The sequence below is a fragment of a genome, unplaced genomic scaffold (genome assembly GCF_019419815.1).
Source record: "Pyrus x bretschneideri cultivar Hongxiangsu unplaced genomic scaffold, Pyrus_bretschneideri_v1 Contig2, whole genome shotgun sequence".
Classification (NCBI taxonomy): Eukaryota; Viridiplantae; Streptophyta; class Magnoliopsida; order Rosales; family Rosaceae; genus Pyrus; species Pyrus x bretschneideri.
Genome location: NW_025999501.1, coordinates 7,743,256 through 7,767,595, shown reverse-complemented (window position 1 = coordinate 7,767,595; position 24,340 = coordinate 7,743,256). Strand labels below are relative to the sequence as shown.

Here is a 24,340-nt window from a genome sequence, read left to right as displayed (position 1 = left end):
CCAAGTCTAACAAACCCCCAAGCTCTTCGGGAATGTTTCCAGTCATTCATTCATTCATTAGTTCATTCCGGTTCCCACAACCAAACACTCCCAAATTCAATAACACACAGAGATATACCTTCGACATTGGCAGCAAGCTTGTGGAGGTGAAAGAAGCCAAACAGCAGAATCTGCGTTGACCGGATTCCAGAAAAGTCGGTGGCTGTTTGATTAAATTGCAGATTGCGTTTGGAAAAGCATGCCGCTGCTTCTTAGAGAGAGAGAGGTTGAAATCTCAGCTTGCTTGTTTTGGAGAAGAATGAAAGGTAAAAGGTTTGGGAGAAAGACGGAGGAGCTGCAAACGGAGGACTCTCAATCGGTCAAAGTCGCAGCCCACCGCGTCGGAAGTTTCGTTTCTTCTTTTGTTTATATTTATTTTTTACTTTTTAGCCGATTCCTGAAATTGTTATGCAATTCCTCACTTTGTTTTTGCTGTAAGATTTTTTATTTTATTCATCATCAATTATTTTAATCATTTTGTACAAAAAACCAAAATTACCTTCATTTTTTGTCAAATTATTATGGCCCATTGTTCCTTGAATTAAGGTTATTTTTATCATTTGCTCCTTATTTAATGGAGATTTTTAACATAATTATTAAAATGATTGAAAGTTAACAAATTCAGAAATCACTTCTAACAATTTCAAATCTTAGGAACCAAATTGATGAATGATGCTAATTTCATAAATTATTTTGATTAATTTCAGAATAAAAAAGTAAAAACTAAACATTAAAAATTGAAAACGAAATAGTTATCTAGCTACTTTTAATTAATAACTCATTTAGCCGACCAAGGTTGTAAAGAATCCAAGTCTGATTCTGACCAGAAATAATAGACTATGATAGCAATAATGAAGCTATTGTAGTTCTAAAGAATAAAATTTGACTACGAGAATTTTGAACTTTTTTGGTAATGTTCACAAAAAATATTTTACAATAAAATAAAGTTAAATTAACTAAAAGAATTAGCTTCCAATGAGATAATCACATAAAATTACGTAAACTTCAAATTTAGGATTTACTAGTAATATGCCCGCGCAATGCTGCAGGACTTGAATACACCAGCCTTAACTACATGAATAAGACGCATTTAACCTGGAAAACATTCAACATAATCATGAACAAACAAAAAGTATGGATCTAGGAAATTATAAAAACCATTGTAACCGTAGATCCAGAAAATTATAAAAATCCATCCAGTGAGGAGATAATATAACAGTTGTGGGAATGTGAGTATGCAATCAAGAGTCTAAAATATACTTGATTTGCAATTCCATTATAATTTCACAAAAAAAAAAAAAGATCAAATTTTGATTGAAACATCAAACAAAACAATCTCATCTGTTACAAATTAGACCAACTAAATAAAGAATATATCAATAAGATTTTCAACCTAACAAGAAAAAAGAGCTTTATAACAGCGCAATCAACATTATTTGAACTCAACTAAAAAGAAACTGATTGCATGTCATAAATTCCATAGGTAATTGAATGGCAGCGCAGCCCCTACATAATGTTTTTTAATCGATTTAGTAGTTAACACTGGCCAATTGCACAATACAAATCTTAGAAACTATTCCAAGTTAGAGCAAAAATGACCTCTAATCTTTGCTTCTCTTGTACTTTGGTATTATGGGGTTGACTTGTAAACGGTAAATGAAGTCCTGAAAACCAAAGAATAAAAAACCTTTTCTTCAGTTAACTAAAAAAAGCACACCGTAAACGGAGTGAGATATGTGGTAACCAAAAAATGAATCTTGAAAAGCAGATATAAACAAACTTCAATCAAAATTACTTCAATACATTTGGATATCAAGGAAAATTAAATTTATTCAATTTCAATATAAAGAAAATTAATTAATGCAGGAACAACATTTATGCCTCGATGGCGTGAGAAGTACTCAAAACAAACATTGTTTTCCTCAAGTCTTTAGTCTATCTCTGCAAATCGCAATAACTCATATCCATTGAGAATCAAATTAACTAATTAACTTACTAACCCGTCCTGTAAATTTCACATCTATGCTCTAAACAGATTTTGTAACTAATATCCCAAAAAAGGGGCAAAAGGGAAGGAAAAAAACCTTTTGCATGGTATACTGCAGTGTTATCTGTGTAACCAAAGTCAAAGTGCTGAAAGGCCAGCAACCTCGTTGTATACTTGGAAAACTGTTGCAGATTTTATGGCTCCAAAAGAAAATATATCCTGCAGCATTAATATCATTCAGACTTAAGTATTTTTCCCAAGTGAATACACATGCAAAGTATCAAAGAGAGAAAGGAGAAAAAATTATCAAAATAAGAATTACACACCTGTCCTATAATATAAACAAAAGGCAATTACGGAAAAATAGTTGGAAAACACAAAATAAGTAGAAGAGAAAACAGACAATCAGCATAATCTAAAATTACTTAAACAATTAATCCACATTGAAAAGCGTACTTTACAAATCCAAACCAAATTACATCATCCAATAGATTTTTTTTTATACCTTTGTTATTGTGCCTTTAAATTGATTTCAGCAAAACTTGTTTCTTTTTCCACAGTTTATTCAAGGATCGTGTTAAGCTAAGCAGCAAATTATAAATTCACTAATCTTGTTCGTAATTATAGTAATTTAGAAATCAACAGATAAAAAAAAAAAAAAAAAGTCACAAAGCTTAATAAAAACTCGTGAAAAAAAGAAGTTTTAAACACAACACCTGCACATGACCCTATAATTTGGCTAATTTACAAACGCTCAACGTGCTCAGCAGATGTTGAACTTTTCCGTAGTATATAATTAGAAACTAATAAAACGATCTCTAACTTTTCAGAAATATTTAAACTGAAATGAATTGATTTTTTTTTCTATACACTGATAAATCAAGGTTTGCCACAGAAAAGGAATCTATAATTTAAGCTTCAATTAATCCAAAGAGAGCAAGCTGACGATTACAATTTGATTAACTTTGGAAATCTCTTTGCTTTATCACTTCAAGATACTAAATTTTTCAAGCTGTCTTCTTTCTCTCTCTAAAACGCCTTTTTTTTCTAGCAACTGGCCTAGAAAAGACTAAGACCCAAATGCATGGGGTAGAATTTCACCCAAAATATTGGGAAAACTAAATAAACAAATAAAATTAAAAGATAAATGCGTGAAAAATCAAATCTTTCACTCCTATAAAATGAAAGCAATTTTTTTTGTCGTTGATAAGTCTAAAATCCCACCCTCATAATACTCAAAAGTAAAAGAAATATAGCAAAAAGATAAGATTTAATTACGGCCCGACCCCTGATGGTGCGCACCTAAAGAAAGAAAGACAGCGCTCATAAAGAGAGAAAGACAGACGGAGAGAGAGAAGAGAAAGATGATATGTCTCCATATGGTATTCTGGAGCCAAAAGATCAGCAGACGGAAATAAGCTGGAAGGAATCAATTTAAGATAAACATTCAACAACAGAAATCAAGAAATCAATTTAAGATTACTGACCCAGGTAGGTAAGCTGCTGTGAAGGTAAAGAGGCCCAAGAAGCTCACATGAATGAAAGGATTTTGCTTGCTGCACACATAGACCTGTAAACTCCAGCAAACCCAACGTCAATCAGACCGTAGGCCGAAAATCTCAACAAACAAAAAACTGAGCACAAATTCAAAAATCAGAAATCAGACGGAACTAAGCTGGAAGGAATCAATTTAAGCTGGAAGTGAGTAATTACAATTTATTAACTTGTGTAGCATAGGCATTATTTTAGTACAACTTATACTTCAAATAACAACACTAGTATAAAGCAAAGTAATTCAAAGAAAGACTCGGATAAGAATTGCATAATGTAGAAATAAAACTCTTCTTCTATACAAAAGTTGCATGTAACTGCTTTGATCAACCAAGTTTAAGCTCATAATGAACGCTCAAATTTGAACCAAATGGTACCATCTTAAATGGTTTTTGGAGGCTTGTTTTGTGTACTTTAAAATCATATAATAGTCGTAGAGAACGAAGCCCTAAATTGAAAGTTATTCCAACTATAAAATGAAGTCCCAAAACTGGAAATACAAAACTTGCTGCTGTCTGGCAGCCCTGTGACTCAACTTTGGACATGATTTTTGATCAATCAAAATACAACAGAATTAAGTGAAATCAGAAGGGTTTTGATCACGGACATGTCTATTTTCAAAACACACAATATTAGATCAAAAGGAACTCACAAGGACATAGAAATCAAGAGCCAAAGTAGGCTACTTGAAACATAGTTTCTCTCTGCAAAATGAACAAGTTTTGTGCATTGTAGAACCCATACTCGTTTAATCCAATTTACATTTTCATGGCAATCCCAAACTATCCAGGCATCATATTTAACTTCTATTTCAATGTGTTAGCTTACCCATATCATGCATAATCCTTCCTCTTTTAGCCAAAGACTACAAACAATTCACCAAAGACTACAAACAATTCAATAAAATTAAAGTATGTACCTTTTCTTGTTCTTGTCCTGCCCTCCAAACTCCTCCAAAGTTGTTCATCAATCTACCACTTAGCTAAATCAATGTCACCACCACAACTCCTCAACAAGAACACCGGAAATTCAACTTAAACACATAAATCTCAAACTTGTTCAAAAATGAAACTTGAAATACGGAAGATCCACTTACATATCCTGGAAGCGCATAAAGAGGGGAGTATTTTTCTCTCTTGGGTCGAGACCTATCCCCAGCGAGGTTAGCCAGAATCGGCGAAAAAAACTACGAAAATCGTCAAAGCTTCTGGGCTTCAACATATGGGCACGCTTGGTTCCAGCATATGGGTTTGGTATCAAAATGAAAAGGGCTGCGCTACGAATACATAGACTTCGACCGTGCGTGATTTCATTGCCGTACGAAAAAGTTATGATTCAATGAAGTTTTTGGAGTGAAGGAGAATTAAAGAGGAGAAGAACACAGCAGCAAAACTGCTGGTTTATAGTTACATGTAATATCTAAATATGCCACTTTAATTTACCAAAATGTCATTTTATTTAGAAAATTCATAACCTTCCCATTCGAATTTCAAACTCTAATCCGTTTGCGCATTTATAGTTACATGTAATATCTAAATATGCCAAGAACAATAGAAAAATACGAAAGAATCAAATACGTCTATGTAAAATCCTGTTTAGCACAAGAGGGGCATTTTCATCTTTTAACCATTTTCGAAAAAAAAACAAACCCCACACATATAAATGCGTCAAAACTAGGAATACAAAATACCTTATTTTAAATAATGAAATCCAGGGACGGGGTTTCACAAGAACACCTCTTCTTTCTGCCACTCCTCTCATCTTTCAGCCAAACCATTGCCTTCTAGCATTTGGACAACCTCTGACATCTTGGGCCGTTCCCTTGGGGAGCCTTGTGTGCACAGTAGAGCTACTTGGATCAGCTGCTCTACTTGATCGTCAATATAGTTTCTATTTAGATCAGAATCAACAAGTGTTTCTAACCTCCGATCTTTCAGTAGCTGTTTGACCTAATTTTTTTAGTCAAAATAATAAGGAAAATGTCAGCTAGTTCTACAATTTGAAACAAAAGCTGAGGGCACCTAGGAGAGAAAAATGTAATGTTCAAAATTTGAAGGGCCACTGTTCTCTCCGTTTTCTCCAGAAAATCAAACTTCTTACAAAAATGTACCGTCATTCAAATATTGGTATGATGCAAAGATAAGACAAAGATGCAAATAGGGAGAATAGAAAGAAGCAAGAGGCCAAGATAGTGAGAATAAAGAGATGATGAATTCAAATTCTTCAAGAAACATATGCCAAATTCTTCAAGAAATCACAGCAAGGCCAATATATTGGCAAAGGAAGCAACAATAATAGTAACAAAGGAAACGTAAAAATTAATCTCTGACAAATTAAACGTTAGACTGTTATACATAAAGATAAATAAATCTTCACAGCTTAATCATAACTCTAACTAATAAAAGCTAATTAAACCATACTTATTTTCTAAAAGCTAATTAGTTTTTTTTCTTCGATCCATGATTCTAACTGCTTTCAACATTTCGGCCAAAAAAGACAAGCGATTTATACATTAATCAAACAGGAACTTGGCAGCTGTATAAAGAGTAATAGTTTTTTAAAGTATCTTTAGAAAGAACTAAACTTATTGCAGAAATGTTCCATACAGAATGATTTAGAACGTCATAAGAGATTAGCGGTTTGAAATAAAATCATTAAATAAGGAGATCCATTATTTTCAGCTAAAATAAAAAGCAACATTGGTAACGAGAGAGGCTTCTAATTTACAGTACATTATATAACATTTCTACAACAATCTGAGTATTGAAACTTTGATAATTTCCAAGATTTGGACTTAGGGACACAAAATAGATTGAAGCTAGAATAACGTTGAATTTCAACAACATTATGTCTTTTTTGATATAAAATATGAAAGATATTATGGAAGATTTAGAATGATAATATATAATCAGAAGGTGGACCTCATGCAAATGTTGTTGGGAAATAATCTTGCATATAACAATAAGTTAGCTACATACACAAACAAAAAGACGTAAGTGCATACCCAATCAACTAACATGAGACTATCATCACTCGCAAGCTGAGGATCAAAACCCCTCTGCCCAGTGATGAGTTCAAGAAGCATGACTCCGTATCCAAAAACATCAGTTTTCTCGGAAAACCTTCCATTTGAAAAGTACTCTGGTGCTATATGACCAATTGTGCCACGTACAGCTGTGATAATATGTGTATCCTTGTAGTTCATGAGTCTAGCCAACCCAAAGTCTCCAACAACTGCTTCGAATTCCTCGTCCAACAATATGTTTGCCGCTTTCACATCACGGTGAATAATTTTTGGATCACAGTGATCATGTAGATAAGCAAGGCCTCTTGCAGATCCCAATGCAATGCGTTGTCTTATTGGCCAATCAAGTGCAAGTTGTCCTTCTGGACGATCTACAACAATATATCCACATACTATGAGAGGAGAATTTCAAATTACAAGCAACAAAGTAGTGTGGTCTAACGCATATCATACCACCTGTCCTACCCAAAAAAGGGTCATCTTGTCATTCTTTTCAAATTAAACAGAAATAAATAAATCAGCATCGAGACGGTAACTTAAATTGAAGGAAAAAAAAATATTAAAAGAAATCAGTGTTGATACTCCAAACCAAATTGGTCGGGTTTTTAAATTCATTTTATCAATGAAATCCATAAAAAATTTAATGTTGTGAAAACAAAAAGATTTATCAACGCAGCAAACAATTTGGATGAGTACCTCTTAAACATGATGCCACACTTCCATTAGCCATATAAGGATATACAAGCAACCTTTCTGTTGGTGTCGTGCAAAAACCATGCAGACGAAGCAGATTGCGGTGGACACCCATGCTAATCATTTCAACTTCTGTTTGGAACTGTAGCTCCCCACCTTGGGTTCTCTCCTCTTCAAGTCTTTTTACAGCAACCAGAGTTCCATCTGCTAAGCATCCCTTATAAACATTACCAAATCCACCTCTACCAATAATATTTTTGTTGCTAAAGGTATCCGTCGCAACTTGTAGCTCGCGCAAAGAAAACCTTTTGAGCTGTCGTAAATGAATTTCTCGATCCTCCTGAGCTGCAAAGACAGTAGATTAGTGAAACCTGCATCCCATACAACAACTACAACACCAACTTGATCAAGCTATATTACTCTTATAGTTCACTAACCAGGTTCATTTATTTGTAAATGAATTTCTCGATCCTCCTGAGCTGCAAAGACCGTAGATTAGTGAAACCTGCATCCCATACAACAACTACAACACCAACTTGATCAAGCTATATTACTCTTATAGTTCACTAACCAAGTTCATCAAATAAATGATCCTGTGATTTTCTTCGTCGCCAATAAGCAAGTGCAATTGCAGGTGCAGCAAACAACAAAGCAGCACCAGCAACAACCCCTCCAGCAATAGCCGCAGTATTAGTGGCACGGTGCGAGTTCGTAATTCGTTTGTAACCTATGGTACTATTCGTTAGAGAGTATACATAGACAATATAATATTAGATTGATTCATTCTCAATTCGTTAAAAAATATAAATTAAAAATATTTATAATACATATACATTTTACAATAATTTATAGTTATTGTTCATTGTAAGAAATTATTTTTGTTTAATAGAATTGATTATTTGTAAGCAATTATTTTACAAATCAAAAACAATTAATTCACTTAACTTTATAATAAGAATAATATAAATATTCTCAAATTAATATGGAATTTGGGAAATGCAATGGGCCACCGACTATTTACATCTTCTCTAAAAAAATCAACACTGCAAATGGGTCCCTCCATTAATACAAGAAGAAAAGAGTGTTGATAGACCTATTCCATTGAATTTTTTTCTTGCGTCCGTAACATAAATGGTGTACCACATGTTATTATATAAATGGTGAAAAATTTTATTTTTTATATCATTAATATTTTAACACAAAAATCTCACTACTTGTACAGACACGTAATCTCCCCACCCCATTGCAAATCTCTAACAGTCTTATCTGGTGAAAATTCGAAAAAAGAGGTGAAAATTAACAACCTTGGAAGCCACAGTCATTGGGTTTGTTGGAGAGTTGTAGATAGCAAGAGATCTGCTTCCTCAATTCAAGAAATTTCGTTCAAATCAAAAGAATTAAATCCAAAAAGCGAAAGTAATCTATCTTCCTCTCTCTCTTCGTTTTTTGTCTGCCCGATGAAAACCAAAAGCACCGAGCTTCCCAAAATTCCAGTTGTTTCACTCCTCTGTTTCCAAAAATTACAGGTGCGTTTACTTTTCTCAGTTTCTGTAATTTGATTAGAAATTATTAGAGATGATCAGATGAACCACTAAATTCACCACCGAATCGCTAAAGTAATGGTACGTCCGTACCGATACGATATCCGAACACTATTTCACCGAATCCGGCACCTAATATGAATCACCAGAGTTAAAAAGGAAGGGTTATTTGCACAACATGAACCAAAACGAGATGAAAATCCTTAAAAGTCGGATGTTATATGATGAACTCTCTCTCACATGTCATTGTTTTAATTCATTTCTTCACACTCATAGGAATTTAGGAGTATCCCCTCGGATCCTCAATCCATTCCTTTCCTAACTAGCATCTTCTTAGAATCTTTACAGCAGTGAGTCCAACAATAATGTTGTACCATGAAAAAAATTTAACAGAAAAACACCAAGAAAAAACATTAACTACCAATGGACTAGAGTCGATATCACAAGTGTCTGTGAAACAAAACAGAGCCAGCCGGAAAGTAATAAGTTTAGGATTTGAGGTCAGCCCGTTAAAATTAGGATTTGTTAGAGATTAGGGTTATAGTTTATTATAAATAGGATGCCTGTTATTCCTCTTAGAACAAATGCGTCACAACGTAGTCTCTTAAAATTTTGTAACCGTTTTGGCATTTTTATTTGTTTAATAATATTCTTATTTTGTAGTATAGTACTCTGATATTCAACTGTTCTCAAAACAAATTTGAGTTAATATCACAAGAACAGTATAAGTTGTAAAAACCTGGAAGTGGATTCAGACGAGGATTATTGGCAAAACTGCAAAATGAAGAATAGCAGCCAGTGTTGGAGCAATATTAGAAAATATGAAAATAACACAAGTATTCCAATGATAATAATCATAAAGAAAATAACAACATCAATAGTATATGAGATTAATATAAATAACTAGAGATATAAAGTTAGAAAAACTGATAAACTTGGAGATTGAGGCTTGCATAAATGCAATGTCCTAAAGATAGAATTTCGCCCCTACTCTTGTGCTTGTAATTCGATAGGCGTCCATCTCCCAGGATTCAACAATCTATAATCCGAAGTCAAAGCACTTCAATCTTCGGACTCTGGCGAACTTTATATATTCCATACTCTCAAGACACGACTCGGAATTTGACTCACGAAGCATGAGAGAAACAAAGTGGGGAAACCCTATTTCTCAAGAGTAAAAATTAACTCTAATTTTTCTATATTTAATACCAATGGTTTCATGGGTTTAAATGGAATCCAATTTCTACTTATTAAAGAGATGTAACTTTTCATCTATAAGCATACATCACTTATCAAGAAATAGACCTAAACAATATAACCTTTCCAAGAAATTGGTTAACAATAATTTTCATTCAATTATTAAAATGATATACTATAATATATAATATATAATTTCTAACAATCCCCCACATGAATGAAAAATTAGGAAGAATTTGAGAGTACAGGCGGACAAGAGATGCATCGGGAGAGGTATCTTTTGGACTTGAACCTACCCTAGTGAATACTTATCGGATTTACTTGGTGACGCAGTGAATATAGAATCTTGAACTGTTCACCGCAGTAGTAAACCGAGACAATAAGCAACACACATCACTAATCCTAATATATTATGGTTCATACAGTTGTGTTCATTTTGGTCCTGAACAAATCCCGGATTCATGAGAGCTTTAGAGAATTTAGCCATCTCATACTCATGGAAGCGACCTACTTCTACTCTCACATAGGTGACCACTGATTAAGAATAATCCGCTCTATTCCTCTTATTTATAAGATATCACTATCATTAAATATAAATATACATCCTAAAACTTCTCCAGACAACACATTTCTTCCACCATAAGAATGAGGTATATAGTGTGTTAACTTCTTTGAATCATGCCCAACTAGTTTGCCTATTGAACTTAGACCATGGGATCTCCAATCAACTAAGTTAGGTTTCCGCTCGGCTAATTCATTAGTTGTGTTGGCTTTAGCCTCATTCCCCTCGATGATCAACTTACTCTCTAATCAAACCTTTAATAATTGGTATCACTAAGGTTGACTACTCTTATGGTGTGCACAATCCATCTGATGAAATTATATTTCATATAAGAGTAGTTGTTTCTCAATTTCAAGTCCTCAAAAGTATATATATATTGGGACTTTTGTAAGTAATTTGCTAACACTAGGAAATAGACTTCCCCCACATTTAAGGTATTTGTAAGAATGTCTCTAACTCTTCATACCTTAAAGTTAATCATTATAAGAGATAACTGCTTTTTATTCTCTCTCTTTTAATAAACAAATTACTCTTTACAATTTGGACATCGTGTTTAGCCCTTACTCGGCTAAATTATCACAAAGTAAATTTCTCTAGCCTTAAGGCTGTATTCAATTCCATTATAGATTATGCCTTTGCATATCCACCTCTATGTAATTTGACTTTAAATTATCAAAACTCAATTAGCCAGCATCATTGAATTCATAACATGTCCATTCATATTCTTGCTTAATAAGCATCATCATGTCTAATTTAATTGTGTATGCTTACTCAATAAGCATCAATTTCAGTGCCTCATCATTCCTTTTACGAAGACCCCCACACTTTCAGTGTATAATTCTTTGCAAAGGAATTGGCTTTGGTTTTATCCATGACTAACATGGCTTATGAGCAAAACTCATTTTTGTAGTGCCTTCACATGTTACTCCTTTATCAGCAAGTGCTCATCATTCTATAAATGTGCTAATTCAATCAATGAGTTTGCAGATCATATAGCCTATATCCTTAGAAGTCCAGCCACAACATTAAAGATTGCATCATGATCGGGTAATTAATTGAGAAACAAAACTGACCGTTTAAGTTTCTCTATCGTTGCCTTCAATCCTTCTTACATCCACAAGTTCTTTTGGCATTATATACTGACATAAGGAATTTATTTTATTTCCCAAAGAAAGAACTTCACATAGGGATTATACAGATGTAATTCTTTTCTGCAAAAGAAATTTTTCTCGAAACTGCTACGATCTTTGGCAAAACCAAATCTAGCATCGTTTTAGCATTGCAGATAAAGCAAATTTTTTTTTTTTTTAATAGGCTTTGCCTTTGCCTTAACCGACACCTCTCTTTGAAAGAAAGAGTCAACACCTAACATGGTTTTGAATGGATATCTCACGAATAGTTATTGATTCTGCCCAAATAGTGAACTCATTCTTACGTACAAGACTTTAAGGGTTGCAATCCTTATAAATACTCAAGAAAAATTCTTTAGTCACAGAAATATATGCCCAGTTAATGCGACGCATCGTCGTATGAATAAATCAATCCACATGTATAACTCACACATTTGGTCGAATGGGAATGAACGCCCAGGCATGTAGAAAATTAATATTAATCTTTGAAATTAAGAAATTTATCCATAAGACATATCACACAAGTCATGCAATTCATGCTTTCAAGATAACTTGCAGACACATATAGACGTAAGCATGCATATACATACCAGATCCAAATTACCTAAGCAAACTGCTCAAGTCTTTTTATCAAGTGATGCATTGCCCAGAAAGTTATAATTTTAAATTTTAACTTTTCAAAAGAAACAAGCGGTTGATTGACACCGCTCCATACAGATAATACCACAATATCATCCAACTAAATCATCAAGACTAAATCAGAGATTAAAATCTTAATTGCATCAATTCTAGGCTTCACATCAAATACAACACCATATGTTGTCCATGACTTTTAAAGCCACAGCTTTAAACTCTCAATATGAGAATCGAGAACATTCATATTTCCGATTGTTCCATAGGGATAAAATTTCTATCTTTAGATTGTTGGAGCAATATTAGAAAATATGAAAATAACACAAGAATTCCAATGATAATAATCATAAAGAAAATAACAACATCAATAGTATATGAGATTAATATAAATAACTAGAGATATAAAGTTAGAAAAACTGACAAACTTGGAGATTGAGACTTGCATAAATGCAATATCCTAAAGATAGAATTCCGCCCCTACTCTTGTGCTTGTAGTTCGATAGGCGTCCATCTCCCAGGATTCAACAATCTATAATCCGAAGTCAAAACACTTCAATCTTCGGACTCTGGCGAACTTTATATATTTCATACTCTCAAGACACGACTCGGAATTTGACTCACGAAGCATGAGAGAAACAAAGTGGGGAAACCCTATTTCTCAAGAGTAAAAATTAACTCTAATTTTTCTATATTTAATACCAATGGTTTCATGGGTTTAAATGGAATCCAATTTCTACTTATTAAAGAGATGTAACTTTTCATCTATAAGCATACATCACTTATCAAGGAATACACCTAAACAACATAACCTTTCCAAGAAATTGGTTAACAATAATTTTCATTCAATTATTAAAATTATATACTATAATATATCATATATAATTTCCAACAGCCAGTCCATCATTCAGATCGTCCGCTGGGAGGGCCACCGCCGGAAAAAGGTAAAGATAAAAAATAAAGTGGGTTCAACAAACCTGACGGGAGTAAAAAGCGAAAAAGATCCATTGACTGGAATATCCCCTGACAGATTGTTATTTGAAAGATCCCTGCATTCCATGGCAAAACTATATGTTATTTGCATTCTCTGATTATAGAGAAATTAGTAGATTTTCTCTCTCTCCTCCCTCTTATTGCGATGAAAGTGTATGAAACTCACAGGACTTGCAATGATTGGATGTTAGTCAAAGTCTCAGGAATATTCCCTGACAAGCTGTTGTTGGATAGACGCCTATTTAATGGAACAGAAAGTGCTAATTAAATCACAAATAATCGCAACAACAGCAGATATTATATTTTCAACAGATAATTATTCAAATTATAAGGGACGCTTTAGTAAAATGCTAAAGTAGTTTTGCGACATTAAATTTTTTATTTTTATTTAATCATTTTTCTAGTTGCTATATAGACATTACAAGAGTATATGAGTTCTGCGTGCGCATAAAGTACATATGGAGTTATGGACAACAATAGACAGAACAATGAGCACTCAGAATTCCATAACTCCATAACTCTAAGATGTGAGGGTTCACCGACTCAAGATGTGAACCCTCACAGAATTCCTTTCTATTTCCCCATAAAGTATATAAAGTACATGTGGGAAACTTTCAAGATGTGACGGTTCACCTCACCCACTCTGGGTACAGAATTCCTTTCTATTTCCCCTTAAAATTAAAATTATATAATACTAAAAGAGAAAAACAAACTGAAACACCGTTCATAGAGCAGTGTGATACCGATTTTATCCTGCTTGATTTGTTTAATTTCGTTTGGACCATTTTTACACGTGTTGGTGATCGATGCTTCCTTTCTCTTTTCCTCTTTTCCATACTCTTTTGCTTCTTCTTTTTCTATCGAAGGGGATGAAAACACCCCTCATTTTCCATCGACTTCTCTTTCTCGGTCTCAACAGGGATGAGTTTCACAGCAGGTGAGTGGAAATTCTGGGCTGTTCTTAATTTTTCTATTTTCTGATTGAAATTTGATGATAGATCTGATTCAATCGGAATACTCAGCTAAAAGTACAAGTGGTATTTTTTGGTTAATTGGTTGGGTTTTTGGATGCCTCTTATGGGTTGTTAATTGTATGTTTTCTGATTGAATTTGGCATCAATTAATCCAACGGATTAGTGAGCTACAACTACAAGTGGGGTTGTTTTGATTTTTGGGTTGTTTAATTTTCTGTTGTTTTATTGAATTGGATTTTATTCAACGGGGTGGGTGAACTAAAAGTGCAGTTGGGTTTGTTTTGGTTTTGAAGCTCAGAGTCTTACATATTTGAAAGTTGAATCTAAGCCTTTCAAAACCTTTGTAAAAGTGCTGTCAATTGTAAGGTATTCCGTGCAACAGAGCTTGATAGCAATTTCGGGTGAGTCTTAATTGCCTGGTACATATAACTTTGCTTCAATTTGTTTATCTTCTTTTGCATTTCTGTACATTTTTTTGGAAGGCCAAATGATTCAAAATTGAAATTTATGTGTAAATTGATAAGTATGGGTGTGAATGTTCTTCATTTGCCTACTCTTTTTAATTTGGTGTTTTCAGTTTTTTCTGTTTTTGGCCAAATAAAAAAAATTAGTACATGTGACATGGTTGTATTAATGGATCCCTAATTCTAATAAATTAGAAATTCTCAACCATGATATGATTATGGTGCTTTCATTTTGTTTGTCGCATGTTGTTGTTCTTGCCTAATTGTTATTTAATTAGTTTTGTTTTTTTAACTTTGGATAGGTGCAATTTCAGATTTTGTGTATCTCATTTGGAAGTAATTAGGTGTTCTATAAAGGTTAATCTTATACTCATTTTTTTTAAAACTGTGCATAGTAGTTGTTAAATATTGTCGCGTTTTAAAATCCTTGCTTTTGTGATTGTGATATGATACTGTGTGTTTGCTTTATTTAATTACAATGGTGTGATGGAAAATTTTAAATTTTATTTATGTGTATATCATTTTTTTTTTCCTTCTTAGACATCAATCTATTGCTTGGTAGGACTAAACTTATGACATATAGTATAGCTACAATTGCAACAATTATTAAATAGACAAATAACCTTTTCTTATATTGGAAAGCCAAACATCCAAATTTAAGAAAATGCACGGTTTGATACTTGTATTTGTAACAAATGCATCCTATAATTATGGAGGAATTCTTTTGATGCTTAAGAGTCTTGCCTTGGATAGAGATTAAGCGTAGTGAGCCGAAGGCCCAATTGTTTTTCTTCGAGCGTTTTTTTAAATGTTGTAATCTACTTATTTACAACTTTACCATACTCTTTTGGAATTAATTTTTTAATAATTTGTAGAGACAATCTTAGTTATTGGATTGCATGTCTGAAAATTCAGCCCTTTGTTTGCAATTTGAATTGGATGACTCAAAATGTTTCTATTTTTTTCCATTCCCAGCTTCGAGTTCAGAGAGAACTAGCTGCCATAGTTCAAATCCAATTTCAAACCTTATTTGTACGTCTTTTGTTTTATCGCTGGTTAGGTAAGACTCAAATCTTTCAAATTTCTCTTCATTTTGGATTACATGTCTGCCGAAGGATTTAACATTTTCCAGTGTAGTTTCAATTGTACAAGATAGTTAATTACAGTTTTCGGAATTTGGTTTTGGTTTTCTTCAATGCTTCATAAAGTTGTAGAGGGTGCAATAATATTGGAAACCTTCCCCAAAATTTTTGTGAATCTTTTTGTATTTCTGTTGAAATTTGTAGGTAGTAAGTTTTATTTTGTTCTTTTAAAATACAAATTTCATTCCCTTTGATACCTATTTTGTTTATTAAAAATAGGGTTATAAATAAATTATTCAAATGCAATGCACAACACGCTTATTGCATATGAAGATATGCATCAAATTTTTGAATTCCAATTCAAACCCTAACTGCTAGCTCAATTCAAGCCAAAATTTGTCAATTTAGACAAGTTGGTGTTTTCAATTCGAAGTTGAATTATATCTTGACTCGATATTAATTTTCAATTCCAGCCAAATTTTGTCAATTTAGGCAAGTCGCACCAATCTACCATTGAAAGCTCTGGAGGCAGGGTGCCCAATAATTGACTCCAATTTCCAAATGAACACAAAGTCATCTCGTCTACCAGGTCAGTATGTAGCATCACAATTATGCTATATATATGTATATTCTTTCGTTGTGCTACACTCATTTTTATCATCGGCAACATGAACACCTTAGGTTTTATGGAATGCTTTTAAAGATCATAAGAGCAAACTAACAGATTGGTCGATTCATATATTGAGGGTTGTATATGGACATAGAAAGTAATGAATGTTTAAATTTCTGCTAGATAATTTTACAATTATATAGAATATCATAAAAACCTGAATAGTATTAATTGGATACAAGAATATTATTGAATTTCCCATTAGCTTAAAATATCTCAAATCCTATAATTTAAATACTTTTTGCTACTTAATATACCTTCTTGTTATTTTGGTTTTGTGTTGAATTTTACTGTTTGCAATTTGGAATTTTTCTGTACATTACCGAGTTTGTATATTTTTATATAGGTGATTTAATTTTTCTTGCATTTGAAACAAAAAAAAAATGTGATCTTCTATTTTTCTGACATTTACATCATGTTCTTATATTTTGCATCTTAGAAGGGCAGGTACACTCATGAATCCCAACTGCCTTGCATAGGAGTAAAAAAGATTGTCCACAGGCAGAGGTAAAAAGATTCTTAATCCTTCGTGAGGTTTTCCATTATTGTTAGACTATTTATTAGATTTTTGGCTCTACATAATTTACAAAAACCATAATTGGCAGATGGTTTTATGCTTGACCGAATTGTTAAAATTATTTCATGACGAGGCTGAAAAGGCTGGGGTGTTCCAACCCAGTTCCAGTTCTCTCTCGCCAGTTTTCAAGGAGCACATCGTGAGTTCCTCTTCTTTGTCTTAATTATAGAGTATTCAATTAGCATGTGTGATTGTATTGTTAACATAAAGGACCTCTTTAAATTTTTTATTGTTTACTGACCAATTGCAGGTAGATGGTATGCTCACAGAACTCGCCTGCTTGCTTCTTCAGATGCCTTCCGTGCAATGTTTGATGGTGGTATGATTTTCCAATTTCCCCTTTGCAGCATTTTCTTTTTGGTTTTTGTAGTGTATGCACCACAAAAGTAACACAGTGGGAGTAGGTTTCGAGGTTAAAGAAATTTCAACATGTAATGAGAAGTGAGGGTTTTAGCTTAACCACTTTTATTTACTGGTTTTTAATTCGAATTTATAGCACCGAGGATATAGGTGAACGGTGAAGCAATTTAGTTGGGTTCATGCCATCTTAAACATGTTGTGTCAGAGATTGAAGATGTAAGTGTACTAAATGATTTTTCCCTTTTTTGTTTTGTTTTGTCAGAGATTGAAGATGTAAGTGTACTAAATTGGAAGCTCAAGTATTGAACAATATGATTTACTTCATTTGTTAGTTGGTAAAGACTTCGTATCTCCCTAAAACCCATTGTATTTCTTCGGCTCTTTTTTCTTGGTGAGAATTGGAATTTTTATTTATCTTTCGAAACTCTAAACTGGTTGTCCTTCTCATATGAAAAATGAGCATTTTTGTAAGCCAGTTAAAGGCTCATATGATTCAGAAGCCTAACCAATGTATTTATCTTGAACAGATTACTTGAGGAAAAATGTACATCCTCATCTACAGAAAAACAAAGAAGAAAGAAGAGTGAAGTACTGAATGTAGTGTGATGAGTTGGAACATGGAAAATGAATATATTTTTATGTGATTGTATTTGTATGAACAACTTAATCCACAACTTTTTCTATGTAATGTATTCTTCAAATACCTATCTGTTCATTATTACACATAAGGATGCAAATATACTTTGGTAAGGACGTAGACAGATTTTAATATGTGATATATCCTACATACATACATGCATACATACATACATACATACATATCTTTTTTCCTTATTGGATATGAGGATGTAAATAGATATTTCTTTGATATGGATATAATTAGATTTTCATATATTTGCACATGTTTAACATAGTTTTAAATCACAGGACATCGCGCGGGGTCTATTGCTAGTGTATTTCTGTAAATATTCCGGTGTTAAGGCCCTTTACTGTTTAGGACCCATTCCTAGAAAAAGTCAAAACTCAAGCTATGCCTTTACCACAATATTGGGTTGAGCCGAAATGCTATCATGGACTTTAAGGATGAAAGTCACCCCAACGGAACAATTAAAAACAGCATAATTAGCATATCAAATAAAAAATAAAGACGACAGATTTTATCTAACAAAAGGATGGGGGTTCATACAGGAAACGCAGTTTTGCAAGGTTGCCAAGTGTCGCTGGAATGGTACCATGTAAATTGTTCAAGTAAAGATCCAAGCTCACCAAGTCCGACAAACCCCCAAGCTCTTCCGGAATGTTTCCAGTTATGTTATTATTGTAAAGTTCCCTATCAAGAAAGAGTGTTTCAATAATGTCAAATGCAGTAGTGAAATTCATTCGTCGTGTATCGATACCAATTTCAATTCAAATGCACAGTGATGGAACAGTTGGATAAGACCCGAACAAAAAAGCAGAGTGAAAAACACACTTACAAGTGCTGCAACTTGGAAAGCACACCAAGCTGTGACACCAGTCGACCAGAGAGATTGGCACCGCCAAGATCACTGGGTGGAGCAAAAATGTTAAAAACTTCGCATAACGCTATTTCCGCTGTTACAAGTGAATTGAACTGAACTGAACTGAGCTGAATCGAATTGAATTGAACTGAATTGAAAAGGAGGTGTTTGTTGGGTTTGCTTACACTCGAGTAACGCTGTTTTCGCTATTACAAGTGACATGAAACCAGCTGCAGGGATTGACGAGAGTCGGATCCCAACTCTGCAGAACATTGTCTGGATCAGCTAGATTGGTCTTCAACGCGTTCAATGCGTCACCTGTCAAATCCAATCATTCATTCATTCATTCATTAGCTCATTCCAATTCCCGCAATCAAACACACCCAAATTCAAAAACACATAGACACAGACATACCTTCTACGTTGGCAGCGAGCTTATGGAGGTGAAAGAAGCCAAACAGCAGAATCAGCCATACAGAAACAGAGGCGGAGGACATCATCGCTGTTGGGTCTGTTGGAGCTCAGGTAAGCAGCTGGCGTTAACCGATCAAAATCCGAAGCATCTCTTCGTTGACCGGATTCCAGAAAATTCGGTGGCTGTTTGATTAAATTGCAGATTGCGTTTGGAAAAGAAAGCCGCTGCTTCTTAGAGAGAGAGGTTGAAATCTCAGCTCGCTAGTTTTGGAGAGGAAAGAAAGAAAGGTAAAAGGTTTGGGAGGACGACGGAGGAGCAGGCGGATGGAGGACTCTCAATCAGTCAAAGTCGCAGCCCATCGCGTGGGCAGGTTCATTTCTTCTTTTGTTTATATTTTATCTTTGACTTTTTAGCTGATTCCTGAAGTTGTTATGCAATTCCTCGCTTTATTGTGAGATTTCTGATTTTATTCATCTTCAATTATTTTGATTATTTTGTAAAAATACAAAATTATCTTCAATTTTTTGCCAAATTATTATGGCCAATTGTTTATTGAATTGAGGTTATTTTTATCATTTGATCCTTATTTAATGGATATTTTTAATGGAATGACTAAAATAATTGATAATTAACAAACTCAGGGATCACTTCTAGTAATTTCAAATCACAGGAACCAAATTGATGAATTATACTAATTTCATGAACTATTTTGGTTAATTTCATAATAGAAAAGTAAAAACTAAAAATAAAAAATTGAAAACCAAATTATTATTAAGTTACTTTTAATCAAGGTTTTAAAAGACGCTAGTAAGGCAGCTGGTTGGGGCCTAGTGCCTAGGTGGCTAGGCGGGATCCAGGCAGGTGCCTAGGCGGACGAGGCAGATTTAATTATATCTATTATATTTCGTGTAAATAAATGTCTATTTATACTTAAAATATATATAATTTCATTATGAACTACAAAATAAAATGACATATATATTATGCTATTGGAACATAATAAAAACATGGGAAACAAACATATAATATGTGTTCATTTAAGTATTCAGCAAGTCTCTTACAATTTATTGAAAAAAATAAATGCAAAATGAAAGTTATATATTTTTTATCTAAGTTAGCAGCAACCTGGGCGGGTCTTAGCAGGTCTTCAGTAGGTCTAGGCTTATTTTCTTAATTTTGAAATGCCTAAGCATTAATCGGGGTGGTGACCAGCCGCCTAGCACCTAGGCGGGGCTTAAGCGCGCTAGGCGGAAATTTTTAGAACAATACTTTTAATTAATAACTCATTTAGTTGACCAAGGGTTGCAAAGAGTCCAAGTTTGATTCTGATCAGAAATAATAGACCATGACATAGCCAATACTGAAGCTATTGTAGTTCTAAAGAATAAGATTTGGCTTCGAGAATTTTGAACTTTTTTGGGTAATAATGTTCACAAAAAATATTTTACAATAAAATCAATTTAAATTAACTAAACTTCTAATGAAATTATCACATAAAATTATGTAAACTTCAAACTTAGGATTTGTACTATAGGGACTTTATCATATGAGGCAATACTCTTTTAGGAATAAAAAGATTTCATTAAAGTCCTTAGACCAGCTCCAACTCTTAGACCCAAACCCAAATATTTAGTCTATTAAAAGACGGAATGACACACCCCGATCGAGATTAGGGCATGCTAGGCGTCACGTGGAAGTGAAGTAACCATGTGCACAGTGCGGAAGCTAATAAAATAATAATAAAAGTACGAATAAATAAAAAAACTAGCTTTACACAAAGTAAGAACATACATGTGCAAGCGTAAGTGTGAAAACAAAGTTCAGAGCACAAAGACCTAATGCAGTCCAGGAGAAACAACACTACATAAACACACCTAAAGGTGGCCCTACACTGGTGATAATCTGTCAGATATGCGGGGAAAATCCTCTGAGGAGCCACCACAAGTACTAGCCAACTAGAACCTAGAGGGGCGTAAAACGAAAAGTGTGAGTGGGCAAAAACAAAGCTTTTCAAAAACCATTTCATAAACGAGATTTTAACCCATCGCCGTAAAACCTGTATACTTCCCAGAAAAATAGAATATACATATATATAAGTCATGCTCAGAAATATGCCATGCCAAATGCCTCGAAATAAAATGCAAGTGCTCAGGTAATGTCAAATCAATGCCATGCAATCTGTCAGCCGGAGTCACCTAACGTGACCTGTACGGCTGAATCTAGAGCTCAAATCTCCAACTCACTAACTATACCTGCACACGAGTTGGAACCACCTAAGTGGTCTGTACGACAGGACTGGGTGTATAATAAGTACGCTTAAGTGCTACGATCACGTGAAGGCTGGGCGACTAATCGCGGGTCACCTACGCGTCGAAACCACCTAAAGTGGTATGTACGACTGGACTGTGCACCTAACTTGGATCCAAGACGAGCGTGTGGTGCGGGAGGTGAACATCACGTGAAGGACTGTGCTCAACTCTGGGCGGGAGCACTAACACCGGGGGTACAGGTTATGAGCTCTCTATGCATCTCAAATCACTACTGAACATAAACATAAATCATAACTCACCTGACACTTACCTGTGCGTCCGCAGCACCAAACATATATACATATGCGACTAATAATGCGTAAATAAATGGCACACAATAAGCATGGCATATAAGCGTATAAACGTTTCATTTCACTTTCTGGGAAAAGCATAAGTATATAGGTATATACGGAAAACCAAAAGCCCACTCACTGGTATGTAGAAGGGTCGTAACCCCTTGCCTCGAGTGACCGCGCTCGTCCTCAGGATAGGTTTCACCTATATGCGAAACAACTATAAAAACGTTAATTTTAAAGCACATAACCAACATCACGAAATAACTTCTCATACAATGCTCAAATGAGGTGTATGAATACACCAACGTGATCTACTTAACCTCAGGAACATCCCCATATTTTTAGAAAAATTTTCTGCCGCCGCACGCGCCGGCCAAGGCACGGCCACACGCGCCGCCCACTCGTAGGAACGTGCCTGGCACACTGACGGCGTCCCCTCAGGAATATTTCGTTAAATCTGACGGATTCCGTTAACGCCATTAGGAATATTCCGTCCAAACTGACGGAATATTCCGTCGTCTTCTCCGGCCAAACTCCGGCGCCGGAAAACCGGGAAAACTTTAAAACCATGTATCTTCTTCGTTTTTCAACCAAATTTCACAAAATTGGTACCAAAATGAAGCTTACAACAAGAGGAATAGATCTATACCACTTTTAAGCACTAAAACCCACGGAATCTCACAGGGAAAGCACCACCAACTCCGGCCAAGCTTGTAACTCACGATCCCGACGTCCAAAACCTTCAAACGAACCACCCCGAGCCTCCTAAGGACCTCACCAAGCTTCCTACAAGCTTGAAATTCCCAAAAACACAAGAATTAACGTGTGCATGAACAGTGACCAAATCGGGGTATCTCGAGTTTGACGTGAAAACGAAGGTATCCTTACCTGAAATGGGTATGGTTAAACTCCCAAGGACCTCACGAGCACGAATATGTAATTTGTTTCCCCGATCTGTGAAGGTTTCAATGGTTTTGGTTGTTGTCCGTACAAGAAGAAAAGGAATGGGAGAGAGACAGAGCTCGGGACAAGGCAGGGAGAGAGGGTGAGTGAGTGTGGTGTGTGTGTGGTCCAAAACCAGCCAAGTAACACCCAAAAACAACCACACAACGAAACAACCATAATAGGGGCAAAATCGTCATTTCACCCCTACGGTTCGAAAATCCGGAACAAGCTGTCTCACAGAATTTAAGTCTATGAACAGTGAATATCACCCAACTATCAAGATCCAAATTTCGGAATAAAAAGATTTTTTTTTTTTTTTTGAACTTTCGAATTATATTATATTAATTTAATTTGACAAGTGTTTTGATGTTAAAAAAAAATTAAATTTCGACAAAAAATTCAAAACCAAACAAATCACACCAACCAATCAAACTTTAATACACACACCAACCAATCTTCAATATACAAACAACCAACCAAACGTCAATACACACACCATCCAATAGTAAAGTGAATATGTTCTAAAAACAATTATTTTTTTATTTTGACGTTGAATTTTAAATTTCAACAGTTGACTTTATTTTATTGTTAAATTTAAAAAAAAAAAAATTATGAACAGAACAATTACATCAAAATCTAAAGATTGCAAAGCACAAAAGGATTTTAACCAAGACCGTTGATCACCAATGGCCCAAAAATCGAACGGCTCGTAGTTCCTTAAAATGTTACCATTTTGCAACTGGGACCCTGTCAGTTGAGGGACCCATCTATCAGCCACTTCAATAAATCATTCGCCTGTTGCTTTTGAGTTTAAAAAAAAAAAAAAAAAAAAAAAAGGTAGGGACCCCAAAATTTTGGGTCAGCCAAATATGGAAATACAAACCCAAATTTGGGTTTAGCTTGGGTCAAAAGCCAAACTTTTTAGGTTTAAGTCCAACCATTAGATATAACTTTTACTACATTTTAGTCGTATTCCTCTTCACATATAACCGAGAGGTCCTTAGGTTAGATTCTCATCAAAAAAGAATTTGAACCATATTATTGCTAGCCCATTATAAGGCCTAACTCAATCTCCCACCCTTTTAGTGTAGAAAATATTTTTTGTTCACCAAAACCAAAAAGTCCCACAACTAGATTGCATTTCTATTTTGTTTAAACTCAAATATTTAGGTTTGGGTCTTACCTTACAGCTGGTCTTAAATAAATCCTCAAAGATATCAGAGGTATCCCTATTGACGATACTCTAAACAAGATAGACAGAGCTCGAATACCCATGTTGGAATGACACGTAGTGATCTCTTGATCCCTTAATACCTTAATGTCAGAGCAAACGGTAAAGCAGCACCAACAACAACCCCTCCAGCAATAGCCCCAGTAGCAGTGTTACCTAATATTATTTGC

The 24,340-nt window shown here is 34.5% G+C and overlaps 2 protein-coding genes, 1 long non-coding RNA gene and 1 pseudogene across 9 annotated transcripts in view; 1 reads left to right on the top strand and 3 right to left on the bottom strand.

Moving 5' to 3' along the window:
- LOC125468220 (BRASSINOSTEROID INSENSITIVE 1-associated receptor kinase 1-like) overlaps positions 1–19,497 on the bottom strand; it is a 102,389-nt gene extending 82,892 nt beyond the window's left edge. The window contains exon 1 of the mRNA XM_048583247.1: positions 19,390–19,497. The gene's annotated coding sequence lies outside the window, so the exon portion shown is untranslated. The remainder of the gene's footprint in view (positions 1–19,389) is intronic.
- The window catches only part of LOC103939461 (BRASSINOSTEROID INSENSITIVE 1-associated receptor kinase 1-like), a 34,755-nt gene extending 15,223 nt beyond the window's left edge, over positions 1–19,532 (bottom strand). The window contains exons 1-15 of one of the 2 annotated variants that reach the window (XM_048583254.1): positions 19,390–19,532; positions 19,160–19,292; positions 18,951–19,022; positions 18,662–18,805; positions 13,515–13,586; positions 13,333–13,404; positions 9,576–9,610; positions 7,867–8,022; positions 7,733–7,774; positions 7,299–7,640; positions 6,582–6,973; positions 4,497–5,526; positions 3,514–3,596; positions 2,124–2,245; positions 1,434–1,703 (exon numbers count right to left, since the gene is read on the bottom strand). In XM_048583254.1, the coding sequence (XP_048439211.1) occupies positions 5,335–5,526; positions 6,582–6,973; positions 7,299–7,640; positions 7,733–7,774; positions 7,867–8,022; positions 9,576–9,610; positions 13,333–13,404; positions 13,515–13,586; positions 18,662–18,805; positions 18,951–19,022; positions 19,160–19,292; positions 19,390–19,474 (1,737 nt within the window). In that variant the 5' untranslated portion in view covers positions 19,475–19,532 and the 3' untranslated portion in view covers positions 1,434–1,703; positions 2,124–2,245; positions 3,514–3,596; positions 4,497–5,334. Of the gene's footprint in view, positions 1–1,433; positions 1,704–2,123; positions 2,246–3,513; positions 3,597–4,496; positions 5,527–6,581; positions 6,974–7,298; positions 7,641–7,732; positions 7,775–7,866; positions 8,023–9,575; positions 9,611–13,332; positions 13,405–13,514; positions 13,587–18,661; positions 18,806–18,950; positions 19,023–19,159; positions 19,293–19,389 lie in introns of those variants that run through there. The other variant, XM_048583255.1, reaches the window with a different exon arrangement.
- LOC103952589 overlaps positions 927–24,340 on the bottom strand; it is a 40,392-nt pseudogene continuing 16,978 nt past the window's right edge.
- Positions 13,600–18,235, top strand: LOC103952588. 6 transcript variants are annotated; one of them, XR_007258069.1, is made up of 9 exons: positions 13,600–14,285; positions 14,621–14,723; positions 15,762–15,846; positions 16,342–16,457; positions 16,978–17,045; positions 17,144–17,254; positions 17,366–17,434; positions 17,738–17,810; positions 18,003–18,235. It is a non-coding gene; the product is annotated as an uncharacterized LOC103952588 (long non-coding RNA). The 6 variants fall into 6 exon arrangements; XR_007258070.1 differs by having other exon boundaries at positions 14,616–14,723; XR_007258072.1 differs by lacking the exon at positions 14,621–14,723.